Source organism: Mytilus galloprovincialis, chromosome 6 (assembly GCF_965363235.1).
Source record: "Mytilus galloprovincialis chromosome 6, xbMytGall1.hap1.1, whole genome shotgun sequence".
Classification (NCBI taxonomy): domain Eukaryota; kingdom Metazoa; phylum Mollusca; class Bivalvia; order Mytilida; family Mytilidae; genus Mytilus; species Mytilus galloprovincialis.
In genome coordinates, this window is record NC_134843.1 from 26,578,507 (window position 1) to 26,593,629 (window position 15,123).

The 15,123-nt window shown below is 33.1% G+C and overlaps 1 protein-coding gene across 1 annotated transcript in view; it reads right to left on the reverse strand.

Moving 5' to 3' along the window:
• Positions 1–5,202: 5,202 nt before the first annotated feature.
• The window catches only part of LOC143079267 (uncharacterized), a 28,299-nt gene continuing 18,378 nt past the window's right edge, over positions 5,203–15,123 (reverse strand). Inside the window, exons 4-6 of the mRNA XM_076254509.1 lie at positions 9,632–11,066; positions 8,510–9,230; positions 5,203–7,002 (exon numbers count right to left, since the gene is read on the reverse strand). Coding sequence (XP_076110624.1) covers positions 6,796–7,002; positions 8,510–9,230; positions 9,632–11,066 — 2,363 coding nt within the window. The 3' untranslated portion in view covers positions 5,203–6,795. The remainder of the gene's footprint in view (positions 7,003–8,509; positions 9,231–9,631; positions 11,067–15,123) is intronic.

Consider the following 15,123-nt stretch of genomic DNA (forward strand, 5'->3'; position numbering starts at 1 on the left):
GCACTTAGTCTTAGTTTTGCCAAAGGTGCCCTATCTTTCAACATATTCAATTGGTCGACATAGTGTGCACGTTTATTTGAGAAACAAAAATGACGAAAAAATTATAGTTTTGATGATTCTGTAATATATAAATTCTGTTCTTGTTAAATTTGGTCATGAATTCGTTGTTTTATTTGAGCAAGCATAGGTGTAATAGGTACATTAAAAGATGTTAAACACACATAAATTGGAACCATAACTTCAAAATGAATATGGATTCCATTGAGGACTACGCCAGAGCATGGGCTAAGCGAGAAGTTGACTGGACACTTTGACAGAATGGGTTAAAACTATCACGTCTCTGATAACACGTCGCATTCACAAGTTGAAAAACTGTGTGAACGATCGACCAAAGTCTGTTTTCAGAGACAAAGAGGCCGTGAAATGTCTCTCATCTCTTCATGATAAGTATGTTGTTGTTCCTGTGGACAAAGCTTCAAATAAAATTGTCTTTGCATGTAAATCGTATAACTACGAATGTCTTGTAAAAGAATTGGGTATAAAGGAGCACTCAGGTAATCCCACATATAACTAGAGGCTCTAAAGAGCCTGTGTCGCTCACCTTGGTCTATGTGAATATTAAACAAAGGACACATGACAAAATTGTGTTTTGGTGATGGTGATGTGTTTGTAGATCTTACTTTACTAAACATTCTTGCTGCTTACAATTATCTCTATCTATAATGAACTTGGCCCAGTAGTTTCAGTGGAAAATGTTAGTGAAAATTTACAAATTTTATGAAAATTGTAAAAAATTGACTATAAAGGGCAATAACTCCTTAGGGGGTCAATTGACCATTTTGGTTATGTTGACTTATTTTTAGGTCTTACTTTGCTGTACATTATTGCTGTTTACAGTTTATCTCTAACTACAATAATATTCAAAATAATAACAACAAAAACGGCAAAATTTCCTTAAAATTACCAATTCAGGGGCAACAACCTAACAATCGGTTATCCGATTCATCTGAAAATTCTAGGGCAGACAGATCTTCACCTGATAAACAATTTCACATCCTGTCAAATTTGCTCTAAATGCTTTGGTTTTTGAGTTATAAGCCAAAAACTGCATTTGACCCCTATGTTCTATTTTTAGCCATGGCGGCCATCTTGGTTGGTTGGCCGAGTCACTGGACACATTTTTGAAACTAAATACCCCAATGATGATTGTGGCGAAGTTTGGTTTAATTTGGCCCAGTAGTTTCAGAGGAGAAGATTTTTCTAAAAGATTACTAAGATTTACGAAAAATGGTTAAAAATTGACTATAAAGGGCAATAACTCCTAAAGGGGTCAACTGACCATTTTGGTCATGTTGACTTATTTGTAAATCTTACTTTGCTGAACATTATTGCTGTTTACAGTTTATCTCTATCTATAATAATATTCAAGATAATAACCAAAAACAGCAAAATTTCCTTAAAATTACCAATTCAGGGGCAGCAACCTAACAACAGGTTGTCCGATTCATCTGAAAATTTCAGGGCAGATAGATCTTGACCTGATTAACAATTTAACATATGTCAGATTTGCTCTAAATGCTTTGGTTTTTGAGTTATAAGCCAAAAACTGCATTTTACCCCTATGTTCTATTTTTAGCCATGGCGGCCATCTTGGTTGGTTGGCCAGGTCACCGGACAAATTTTTTAAACTAGATACCCCAATGATGATTGTGGCCAAGTTTGGTTAAATTTGGCCCAGTAGTTTCAGAGAAGATTTTGGTAAAAGTTAACGACGACGGATGACAGACGACGGACGCCAAGTGATGAGAAAAGCTCACTTGGCCCTTTGGGCCAGGTGAGCTAAACACATATCATTTGATAAGGATGAGATTTTAGCAAATCATAAGTCATGGCTTAAATAAACATTACTTTGAACACCAAATCGGAGGACTTACCTTGTTTGTATTGGATACCAAAGCAAAATTCCGTACAAACAACGGTATATTGCTTGCTCATCTTCATGTTCCCCTAAAGAGTTGTCCATTAGAGTGACTAAAATTCTGTCCGCAGTGAAAGATGGTCTTCAGAAATACTGTGCAACTGTTTACTCGCGTAGTGGTATTAACCATATGTTGATTCTTAAAAACTCTAAAGAACTTCTGGACAATTTTAAATCTCGGTCTTTTTCTGAAATTAGTTCTATCAAAACTTTTGATTTCTCAACCCTGTATACCACCATTCTCCATGTGAAATTAAAAAATCGCTTAAAAGAATTAATCCACAATGCCTTTCAACATAAAAATGGTAGCATACGCTATAAATTTATTATTTTGGTATTTCATAAGGCCTATTTTGTTAATAGTGACAAACAAAAAGGTAAAACATGCTACACAGAAGAACAAGTGGTCAGTATGCTGGAGTTTCTTATCGATAAAATATTTGTTGAGTTTGGAGGTAGACTTTTCCAACAAATTGTCGGCATTCCTATGGGAACAAACTGTGTGCCTTTTCTTGCCGACCTCTTCTTATTTTCAAATGAATCGGAGTTCCTCCAGACACTTGTCAAAAACAAGAGGATCAAAGAAGCCAGATTATTTAATTTCACTTTCAGATATATTGATGATGTTCTTTCCATAAACAATCCGAACTTTTCTGATTGGGTTATATTACATTAATATATCCCCCAGAACTAGAAATTAAAGAAACAACAGACACGGCTTCCTCTGCCTCATTTTTAGACTTATATCTCAATTTTGACTTACACAGTCATCTCAGTACCAGAATCTATGACAAACGAGACGATTTTAATTTTTAAATTATAAATCCCCCCACCTTAGTAGCAATATACCAACTTCACTTGCATACGGGATATATATTTCCCCAACTTATTCGATATTCGAGCGCTTGCAGCTCCTACTCAGACGTTGTAAAACGTAATCAGCGTCCGAGTAGAAAGTTGATGAACCAGGGGTATGTCAAAGAACGTGTCGTCTTTTTTCTAAAAAAAAGTTCATCGGAAGGTACCAAGACCTTGTTGATAAATATTCCGTATCAACTTCACAAATAATACATGATGGTCTTGATGTATAGATTCTGCGTACTGATGTTGTGTATCATCTTAACGTGTTTTATTGTTCTTTCATTTGTATTTGTTCTATTATTAATATTACTTTTACTGTTCGATTGTTTTTTTTTGTTATATCCATTTGGCGTGGCTCGGTACTTATACATCCCGTCAATGTGTTTGTATTGTCTTTCATTTTTTGCTGGTGTGTTTTGTATATACGTCTTTTTGTATTTCTTTGGTTCGTATAACGTGACTCTGTACTTTGAAGGAACCCGTCGGTATGATATTGTTCTATTTTATGTCATTATGATAAAATTGTTCTATTTTGATGTCATTATGATACATTTTTATTATGAATTACAAAATACGTTGAACCACAAACGTCAAAATCATTCAAGAAATCATTCAATTGCGTAGTGGAATTAACTATTTGTGGATTCTTATAAATTCTATATAATTTTTGGACTATTTTAAATCTCGGTCTATTTCTGAAATTTATTCTTACATACTTTTGATTTTTTAACCCTGTATGCTAACATAATTTGCCTAAGTGTTTTAAAATTGTTTGTTTGTACATTGAACGACAAATATATGTGACGTATAATATTTTCTGACGTCAGACACGCGAATCAATGATAACGGGGTTGTTGAGAGGACTTCAAGTGAGAAGACTGGTTGGATTGTTTCACGGAGAAGCATTTTGAAAGTTTTCAGGAATTCCACACTGACATACCCTATTAGCATCACCTAAATCATTTAAAATACAGGTACATTCAATGTACATTTAGAAATAAATTACACAAAAATAAGCCAAATAATAAGTTAAAATCAAAACTTAGAATTTGTGCCCGTGCAGAACGAGCTTGAATTTTAAGCCATTAAAAACATGTAAATTTTAATTTATTGTATCTTATTATTCATTAATATACTGAAAATAAAAACAGCCTTTTATTAATACTGTAATACCCATTTGCAATTTAAAATATAATTAAAAATACAGTTAATATCTTCTCTGCTGACTAGATCCATCATGTAGGCACACCGGACATCGTAGGTGACCTCCATTTTTACTTTTTTTGTTTATTTTTATTCCTAGTACAAAAAAAAAAAAATTGTATCTGTAAAACCCCATCCCCCTTTTATATATAAAATTATTACTCCTTGCCAAGCAAGTCTGTTCTCATGACCGATAGCTATATTATATAAGAAGAAGTCTGAGACAAATCAAAGTCAATACTGCAGGTCTGCAGCAGAAATACACTCCTGTTCTTCTGTCTCAAAGCAAGGGGACTAACATCAAAAGAGGGGTCACAAATTTGGATGAACTTAATGTACAATTTGTAAACCAATCTAGTGCTAGACTAAGGGATTCCATTTTATGGGTCTTGAACAACCTACATAAACGTACTAAAAGGTGACACAGAAGTTTGTAGATAGACGTTTTTGTGTTCTGTTAAATTGATCCTTTTAAAATTGTTACACGATGATGACTGCTGTACCGATATTTTGACTATTTTATTTATTGTGTCTGTTTAGTAAACGCATCACTGTAAATATAACGGAATTTGATGAGACTGTCATCAAAGTGAGAGGGTTAGCGCTATAAAACCCGGTTCAATCCACCATTTTCTACATTTGAAAATGCCTGTACCATGTCAGGAATATGACAGTTCTTGAACATTCGTTTTTAATGTGTTTTGATATTTGATTTTGCCATGCGATTATGGACTTTTCGAATTGATTTTCCTCTGAGTTCAGTATTTTTGTGAGTATACTTTTTGACTAGGTCGAACAACTGATGTTATTTAACCCTGCTGACTGCCATTGGCGATTGCCAAATAAAATTGATCACAAGATGTAACATGTGTAAGAAAATGGATCTTAATATAAATTTAATACTAAACAGAAAACAATAAACTTGTGGCCAAGATGTTATGCCACAAACATAAGGTGTCAATATATTATTTTTTGTACACCAGATCCGAATTTCGACAATAAATATCTCTTCAGTGATGTTAAGGATCGAAACGGTATTTGGAAAGCCATATAATTTACCCTCAATTTGAGATACTCTTGAATTTTAAGAGTCAATATAGGATAAATCATATTAACCGGAGAAAAAATATTTATATATATTTTTTTGATAAAAACAGACAATTTCTTTGCATAATTTTATTCAACAATATCATTTACATATATTGACAATGTAATTGCGCTTTGGCACAGAGTATTCAGCAAATGAGGTATAAAAATTTCAGAAAAAGTACATAATAAAATGGGTAAGCTGCCAATATTTTTATTTTTGAAACAAAATAATAAAAGAATCCATTTCAGATTATGATTTGCATTACTTAAAATGCAGCTGAATCAATAGCAATGTCACCTTTATAATAAATTAGTGTATTCCCTTGAAAAAAATAAGAAAAAAATAACATGGAATGAAGGTTATATTGAAAATTTGAGTAAATTTTTTTGAGTTTTAATAAATGGAAAAATATTCAATTGAATATGAAAAAAATATAAATAAAATAGTGTAAATTTGCAAAATTTCTATCAAAACAAAATATAGATCTGTAATTTAAAAGTCAAATTTAAAATAAAGAAGTTTGAAAACTTTTGAATCTGAATTTACAAATACGAAATGGTGCATAAACTGCATTACTCTATCTAAAATGATCTCAAATAGAATTTTTTGGAATCCCAGACCAAAATACCAGATCACACCCTCACTCTTAAAAAGAAAATTTAAAATCCCACACCAAAATACCAGATCTAGCCCCTACCTTTTAAAAAGAAAACTTTGAAGCCCAGACCAAATGGTAACTATCTGATTTGTAGCAGGTCAAGTTTACGGTCTTGTTTCATACACGCCAGTGACTTACGACCTCATCATGCAATCAAAAGGTAAGTTCACGGTCATATTTCATACACGCCAGTGACTTACAACTTTACTATGCAAACAAGAGGTCGCACCCTGTCTCTAAATCATGTAGTAGTGATGCACAATTTAAATTCTATGCTGTTTTAGTTAAATTTAATTTTAGTTCAACAGGTTTTAGAGCAATGCAGTTTTTCACCAGTAAATTAAAAAAAAAATATGAAAAAATATGAAAGCCCTTTTTCTCCCCCACTAAAAAAAACCATGAAAAATATAAACTAATTTTTGGATTTAAATTGAACCTTATCAGATTTTAACATGAATAATAGTTAGATCCCAGTGACCTACTTTTGTCAGAAGGGCAGCCCCTACATAGACTCAATGAACTGATGCAATACCGTACTCTTTAAACTTAACCAAATTCAAATATAATAAATACAAAGTGTCAGATCTACTTCTACTATAAACGCATCTATAGTTGGATTTTATCATTTCAAACTATACTAGTCACATGCAAAAAATGTCAAAATTAAATTTAACTTAACAAAATGTAGACTAGTAATAATGTTCAGGATATTATATTTAAAAAAATCTTTTAATTTAAAGAAAAATTCAAAAGCTAAGATAAAACAGCATAGCATAAAAATATTGCTATGTATAAAAGGGCAGGATATATAAATGAATTTAAATACTGTAAATTTGATTCCCTGAGATATAAATATATACTGCAAATATCAAAACATAAACTTCACCAAAACATAGATCACTAAATTGAAATGATTGAACATTTTGTCTGTATAAATGCTGAAAATAGTTTGAACTATATAGAATGATTTATGTATAAGTGTGAGAAATATGTAGTAGACATAATCTAAAAACAAAATGGTGGTCTCTCCTGGTGAGCAGGTTTCCTAGCTGCACCCCTTGGTGCAGGTCTTCTGGATTCACAGGATTGCTTTGGAACAATCTTGGATTTATCTATCATTTGAGATCCTTTAACAATATCAGGGAGCTTGAGAACCTCTGATTGTGTGCCCTCATCTTTCCTTGTAATTACTGGCTTTTTCTTGAATATAACCTAGGAAAAATGGTAAATAAATTAATGTGATTATAATAAGAAGTTTGCTTACAAATCACCTTCTTCCATTGGTATTTTTTCAGGAGACAAATTTACATATGACATTTCAAAGGGGATCATGCAGATTTGTTGAATGACACGTGGGAAAGTCTCAACCAATCAAATTATTATATATACCAGATTATAAACCATCAACATGATCAATATGTATAAACAGTGGAATAATATATTTCATTTTATCTGCCTTACTATTCTCTTATCAGATGATATTACCTTATTGTCCTTTTATTAATGTCACCAGTCAACATTATATTTTATTTTACCTTCTGACAGCCCTCTTATCAGATGATATTACCTTATTGTCCCTTTTATTAATGTCACCAGTCAACATTATATTTTATCTTACCTGTCTGACAGTCCCCTTATCAGGTGTTATATCTTTTATTTATATCCCTTTTATTTATGTCACCAGTCAACATTATATTTTATCTCACCTGCCTGCCAGCCCTCTTATCAGATGATATTACCTTATTGTCCTTTTTATCTATGGTACTAGTCAGCTTCCTATTTTATCTTACCTGTCTGACAGTCCCCTTATCAGGTGTTATTACTTTATCATCCCTTTTATTAATGTCACCAGTCAACATTATATTTCATCTCACCTGTCTGCCAGCCCTCTTATCAGATGATATAACCTTATTGTCCTTTTTATCTATGGCACTAGTCAGCTTCCTATTTTATCTTACCTGTCTGAAAGTCCCCTTATCAGGTGATATTACTTTATCACTTTATCATCCCTTTTATTAATGTCACCAGTCAACATTATATTTCATCTCACCTGTCTGCCAGCCCTCTTATCAGATGATATAACCTTATTGTCCTTTTTATCTATGGCACTAGTCAGCTTCCTATTTTATCTTACCTATCTGACAGTCCCCTTATCAGGTGTTATTACTTTATCATCCCTTTTATTAATGTCACCATTCAACATTATATTTTAACTCACCTGTCTGCCAGCCCTCTTATCAGATGATATTACCTTATTGTCCTTTTTATCTTTGGCACTAGTCAGCTTCCTATTTTATCTTACCTGTCTGACAGTCCCCTTATCAGGTGTTATTACTTTATCATCCCTTTTATTAATGTCACCAGTCAACATTATATGTTATCTCACCTGTCTGCCAGCCCTCTTATCAGATGATATAACCTTATTGTCCTTTTTATCTATGGCACTAGTCAGCTTCCTATTTTATCTTACCTGTCTGACAGTCCCCTTATCAGGTGTTATTACTTTATCATCCCTTTTATGAATGTCACCAGTCAACATTATATTTTATCTCACCTGTCTGACAGCCGGGCCCTCTTATCAGATGATATTGTACCTTTTATCCATGGCACCAGTCAGCTTCCTGTTTTATCTTACCTGTCTGACAGTCCCCTTATCAGGTGTTATTACTTTATCATCCCTTTTATAAATGGCATCATTCAACATTATATTTTATCTTACCTGTCTGACAGTCTTCTTATCATGCTGGTTCCTTGGACCATTTAGTGTACCAGTTTTATTTGGATATGTTTTTCTGTTATCTCCTACAGAAAGAGCTGGTCTCACAAAAACATGATTCTGCAGGATAGGTGTACTGTTTGACAGCTTTGGTTCTGGCGCCTTCATTCTCCTCTTGGTACCAGTGTTGAAATCAGTGAAGTTTTCCTTGGCCAAAGAATTCATGTTTACACCTTTTCTTGGTGCTTTTGGTGCATTCTTCAATGGTGGCAAAACTTTGCGCTCACCAAGTTTTGACAGATCAAGAGGAGGAACAATAGGCTTTTCCTTCTTAGATTTTGTCATGTCTAGCTTTGAGATAATGAGGGAGAGCTCAGCTTTCAAACTAGCAATGCGCTTTCTTGTGCTTCTCTCCTTCTGATCCAATTTATTAAATGCGATGTTCAGAAGGTCAACCTCTTTGCTCTTGCTTTTGTTCTGCCCACTGCAACTTCTACTAGCCAATTCCAGCTGTTTCTGGATGTAGTACTTCTCATCTCTCAGAACTGTGTGCTCATTCTTGAGTTTATTTATCAGATATTGGTTCATTTCCTTGTGTGCTTTCAAGCTATCAAGATCATTTTCAATGTTATCCAGGAGGCAGTTTAAAGCATCATCCATTTCCTTATTGAGTTTATCAATATCAGCATCGTCATTGTTATACTTCTTTAAAATATCCAGTAATCTATTAAATACAAGTAGTTATAATCAGTTATGAAATGGAGATAATTAAGAAAAATAAAACAGTATTTCTAATAAACAACATTATGTTGCGTAGGTAATTTTCTTAATTTTTCTGTTATCTCGCCTGAAAATCATGTGTTTGTGTGAAATTTTATTTTATTCTGAGGTGGGTGCACCTGCATGCTCAATATTCTTAAGCTTCCAGTGACTAATATAAGTTTGATACTGGGAGTGTAGTTAATGTCAGCCTATATAAATATATTTACCGTCAGAATGTTACATAGCCAAAATCTTAGGAATATCTAATTGATGTTAATTGGTAAGTTGAGTTTGATAGCTTTTAATATGAAAATCATACCATTACACAGAAATATTTATGCGTTTTTTTAATTCATCACTTACACTTTATCCTTCTTCTTGGGTCGATCATGGCCATCAATGGCATGTGTAGTCGTATCAATCTCGATAGCTCTAGTAGTAGTATCATCCTTGATAGCTCTAGGAGTAGTAGTATGAATCTTGATAGCTCTAGGAGTAGTAGTATGAATCTTGATAGCTCTAGGAGTAGTAGTATCAATCTTGATAGCTCTAGTAGTAGTATCATCCTTGATAGCTATAGGAGTAGTAGTATCAATCTTGATAGCTCTAGGAGTAGTAGTATCAATCTTGATAGCTCTAGTAGTAGTATCATCCTTGATAGCTCTAGGAGTAGTAGTATTAATCTTGATAGCTCTAGGAGTAGGATTATCAATCTTGATAGCTCTAGGAGTAGTAGTTTCAATCTTGATAGCTCTAGGAGTAGTAGTATCAATCTTGATAGCTCTAGGAGTACGAGTATCAATCTTGATAGCTCTAGGAGTAGGATTATCAATCTTGATAGCTCTAGGAGTAGTAGTGTCATCCTTGATAGCTTTAGGAGTAGTAGTGTCAATCTTGATAGCTCTAGGAGTAGTAGTATCAATCTTGATAGCTCTAGGAGTAGTAGTGTCATCCTTGATAGCTCTAGGAATAGTATCAATCTTGATAGCTCTAGGAGTAGGATTATCAATCTTGATAGCTCTAGGAGTAGTAGTATCAATCTTGATAGCTCTAGGAGTAGTAGTGTCATCCTTGATAGCTCTAGAAGTAGTAGTATCAATCTTGATAGCTCTAGGAGTACGAGTATCAATCTTGATAGCTCTAGGAGTAGGATTATCAATCTTGATAGCTCTAGGAGTAGTAGTATCAATATTGATAGCTCTAGGAGTAGTAGTATCAATATTGATAGCTCTAGGAGTAGTAGTATCAATCTTGATAGCTTTAGGAGAAGTATCAATCTTGATAGCTCTAGGAGTAGTAGTATCCATCTTGATAGCTTTAGGAGAAGTATCAATCTTGATAGCTCTAGGAGTAGTAGTATCAATCTTGACAGATCCAGGAGTAGTAGTATCAATCTCAATGGCTCTAGGAGTATTAGTATCAATCTCAATAGCTCTAGGAGTAGTAGTATCAATATCGATAGCCCCAGGAGTAGTAGTATCAATCTGGATAGCTCCAGGAGTATTAGTATCAATCTCAATAGCTCCAGGAGTAGTAGTATCAATCTCAATAGCTCTAGTAGTAGTATCAATCTCAATAGCTCTAGGAGTAGTAGTATCAATCTCAATAGCTCTAGGAGTATTAGTATCAATCTCAATACCTCTAGGAGTAGTAGTATCAATTTTAAGAGCTCTAGAAAGATTAGTATCAATCTGGATAGCTCCAGGAGTAGTAGTATCAATCTCGATAGCTCCAGGGGTAGTAGTATCGATCTCAATAGCTCCAGGAGTAGTAATTGCAGTTCCTGGTATAATCATCTCTGTAAAGCAAAAATCATTAAACAATAAAAGAAAAATGCAAGGTAAAGCATTAATTTTCAGATTTTTCTACAATAGCAATGAACTGTAAATTTTTTCACAAATTGTTTTTGAAAAGATGATAAAAGTATGCATTTTGAGATAATTTCTTCTGCAAGTGCAATGTCTATAAGAATGAAAAAAATTGTAAGTTATAAGGTCAAGGACCAGTAAATGAACTGGGACAATATCCCTAATGCGCCTCCGATTGAGGAACACAAAACTTGCTTGTAAACAAAAAATCTCTGTGTAGTGATATTGGACATGTTTCAATTTTTAACAAGTGACTGAGCTTAACCATTTGTGTTGATCTGGAAAGTATAGGACCTTAGAATAAATGTGTAAAAACTATGGAGTTATTATATGTATTCAAAGTATTAAATTTTCAAAGAAATTATTGTGTGAAAAAAGGGACTTTTTACCATGAAGAGACGCATCACGAAAGGATTTTCGGGGTATGCTAATTTACGGGGAAATGAATCACACTTCGTACCCCGAAAATTTAACCACATATGTGAAAATGTCTCAGCTTCGAATCAAGCCATCATACATATACAAGTTTACGATATGGGCTGAGCTGGACCATTACGGCCTATGGAGAAACAATTGCGCATATTGCCCCAACTAATAGCTTATTTACAAACAGAAAAATTAAGGAAATTACCTACGCAACATAATGTTGTTTATTAGAAATACTGTTTTATTTTTCTTAATTATAATTATAACTGATTATAACTACTTGTATTTAATAGATTACTGGATATTTCGAAGAAGTATAACCATGAAGATGCAGATATTGATAAACTCAATAAGGAAATGGATGGTGCTTTAAACTGCCTCCTGGATAACATTGAGAATGATATTGATAGCTTGAAAGCACATAAGGAAATGAACCAATATCTGATTAATAAATTCAAGAATGATATCACAGTTCTAAGAGATGAGAAGTACTACATCCAGAAACAGCTGGAATTGGCTAGTAGAAGTTGCAGTGGGCAGAACAAAAGCAAGAGCAAAGAGGTTGACCTACTGAACATCGCATATAATAAAAAAAAAAAACGCTTTCTTTAGCAGCGGAACATGTAATAGCTTGTGTTTTGGTACTATGACGTTATGCACGGTGTTCGGACTACATCTACATCTACATAATACTTCTTAACTTCAATATGTTGAAGATTACAAGAAGGCACATACTAGGGAAACAAATTAAAAAATATACATATTTACAATAATTTCAAAAAACATTTTTTTTTTTTTTAATTTGTTTTGTATATAGATAAAAACATGGTTTGGTTTAGCAGTACATATGTAGTTTTGCACCAGACTTGTAAGCTTCTAAGTCTGGGCTACAGGCTACTATTTATCATTTGACACTATTTTGATGCACAAATAAGACCAAATCAAATATATTCTACGTATTAATAAACGGTAAACTGTCTTGATGCATCAATTGAATCAAATTGAAATAAAATCAGGTGAAAAAAAAGTAATTTCTATGTTTTATATTATTATTAAGCGATGTTTACGTGTACGAATTGAAGATAATTCCCATGTAAGATGTAACAACAAGAACTTATCATTCATATGAAAACAAAATGCTTTCTCCTGGACGGATTTCAAATAAATATGTTATGCTTATGGAGGGAAACAATATCATCATATTGAGCACGTTAAAATTTGAGGTTTATTATGACGTCGGTTGAAAGTCTAGCTGCCATTTTTGAAATTCCGTAGAACTGTAAGACTTGAATTTCAACAAAGTAAAGGATTTGGCCCAAGAGGAATGGGGAAACAACTTAGCAGAAAAGCTTTCAAAAGCATCTAATGTCAAGGACAAATGGAGTGTATTTAGAAAAATGACAAAGAAGCAAAATAATAACATGGTACTTCCATTTGTTGATGGAAATGGAAACGTAACATTTAAAGAAGAAATAAAATGTCAAGAACTAGAAACAACTTTCTTCAAGGGAAAACTCTTAAATCCCATTTCCTTTAATGCAAAATTTTATAAAGAAATAATGGACAAATATCATTCAATCTCAAATGATGAAGAACAACACTTAGAGGATGACAAGGATATTAATAAAACAAGATGAGCTGGCTGGTGCAGTTTACAGACTAAAAAATGAAACTTGTCCAGGACCTGATAATTACTTTTCATTACTATTTATTAATGGAGATGATAATCTGTATAGCACTTTATTATATATAATGAATAAATCCTGGGATGAGGGTTCCTTACCAAAATCATGGAAACAAGCAAATGTCAAGTTCATCAAAAAAATTGGTAAACCAAACTACAATAATCCCTCATCATATCGTCCAATTAGCTTAACAAGCATACTAGGTAAACTAATGGAAAGAATAGTAACATCAAGGTTAGAAGGTTATGTAGAGTCAAAATTTATATTAGATAAAGAACAAGAAGGTTTTCGACATTTCCGCTCCACAGACAATGCTTTATTATCATTTGTTCAAAACATCTTTAATGGATTTAATAAAGATGAAAGTACTATCGCATTAATGATTGACCTAGAAAAGGCCTATGATAGTGTTTGGAGAGAAGGACTTTTAACAAAACTACATGGATATGGAATTAAAGGTAAAATCTGGAAATGGATAGAGAATTTTTTTAAAAACAGAGAAGCAAGATGTAATATAAACAAGCATCAGGGACAATGGTTTAAAACTCAAATTGGGCTTCCACAAGGATCAGTAATATCCCCCTTACTTTTCAACATCTTTATTATTGATATTTTTGCTAAAATTTCCTCTAACAAATGTAAATTTGCTGATGATGGGACAATCTGGAAAACAGGCAAAGACAAACATGAATTAGTGAAGGAGTTACAAAAAGATATCAACTCTATCCATGAATGGTCAACAAAATGGAGAATAAACCTCAGTATAGAAAAAACAGAATTTTGTGTATTTTCCAGAAATGGTATGACAAAGGAGAACATCAAGATAATGTTACAAGGAAAGGAATTAAAATATAATCCTAACCCCAAAATTTTAGGCCTTACTTTAGATGAAAAATGTAATTTCAATAAACACATAGACACTGTTGAGCAAAAAGCACAAAAATCCTTAGGGATAATCAGAAACATCAAGGGAATAGCAAAGATATCTACAAAAATTTTAATACAGATATATCAAAGTATAGTGCTGTCTACAATGTTATATGCTAGCAGTGTATGGCAAATCAACAACAACACGCATATAGATAAATTAAATGCTATTCAAAGAAAAGGACTAGCCTTATGTCTCAACCAACCAGCAACAGCTAGTACAGAAGCCTTAGAAGTAGAAGCAGGAATACTACCACTGGACCTCAAAAGAGAAGAAGCTGGTATAAGACAAATTGCAAAAATAAAATCATATAAAATCACTATCCCTATTAAACAAATTTATGAAGATTGGAAAAATATAAATGAACTTGAAAAGATAATCTCACCAATTGGAAAAATCATGGTATTACAGTCTGAAGACATGAAGAGGTCAACAGAGATTGATTCTGATTGTATAGAGTCTCAATTTGAATTCCGAGGGTTAGCAGCCTCAAAATCACCACCAGAGTATTGGAAAAATCTCGGAAGTTCAAAGACTAGATCAGAGGAACAAGCATTTCAGGGAAAGACTATCATTTTGGGAAAAATACATCAACTTAAAAAGAATACAACATTAGCTTTCACTGATGGCTCCTGCAAAGGAAACCCAGGTCCATGCGGGGCTGGGGCAGCTATTTTAATATCAAACAGCACAGAACATGTGGAGTTAACACAGCCAGTTTCCAATAGAGGATCTATTTTATTAGGGGAATTAGTAGCTATTAAGCTGGTAATAGATTTTCTTATAATTCCAAACAACAGAAAAAACACTGAATCTATCAAAATTTTCTCAGACAGCCAATCAGCAATTGGAATTTTAACTTTAAATTGGAAATCAGATAATTACGGCAAAACTATTCATGATATTAAAATCGGTATATTGGCACTAAAATCTGAAGGAATCATTGTT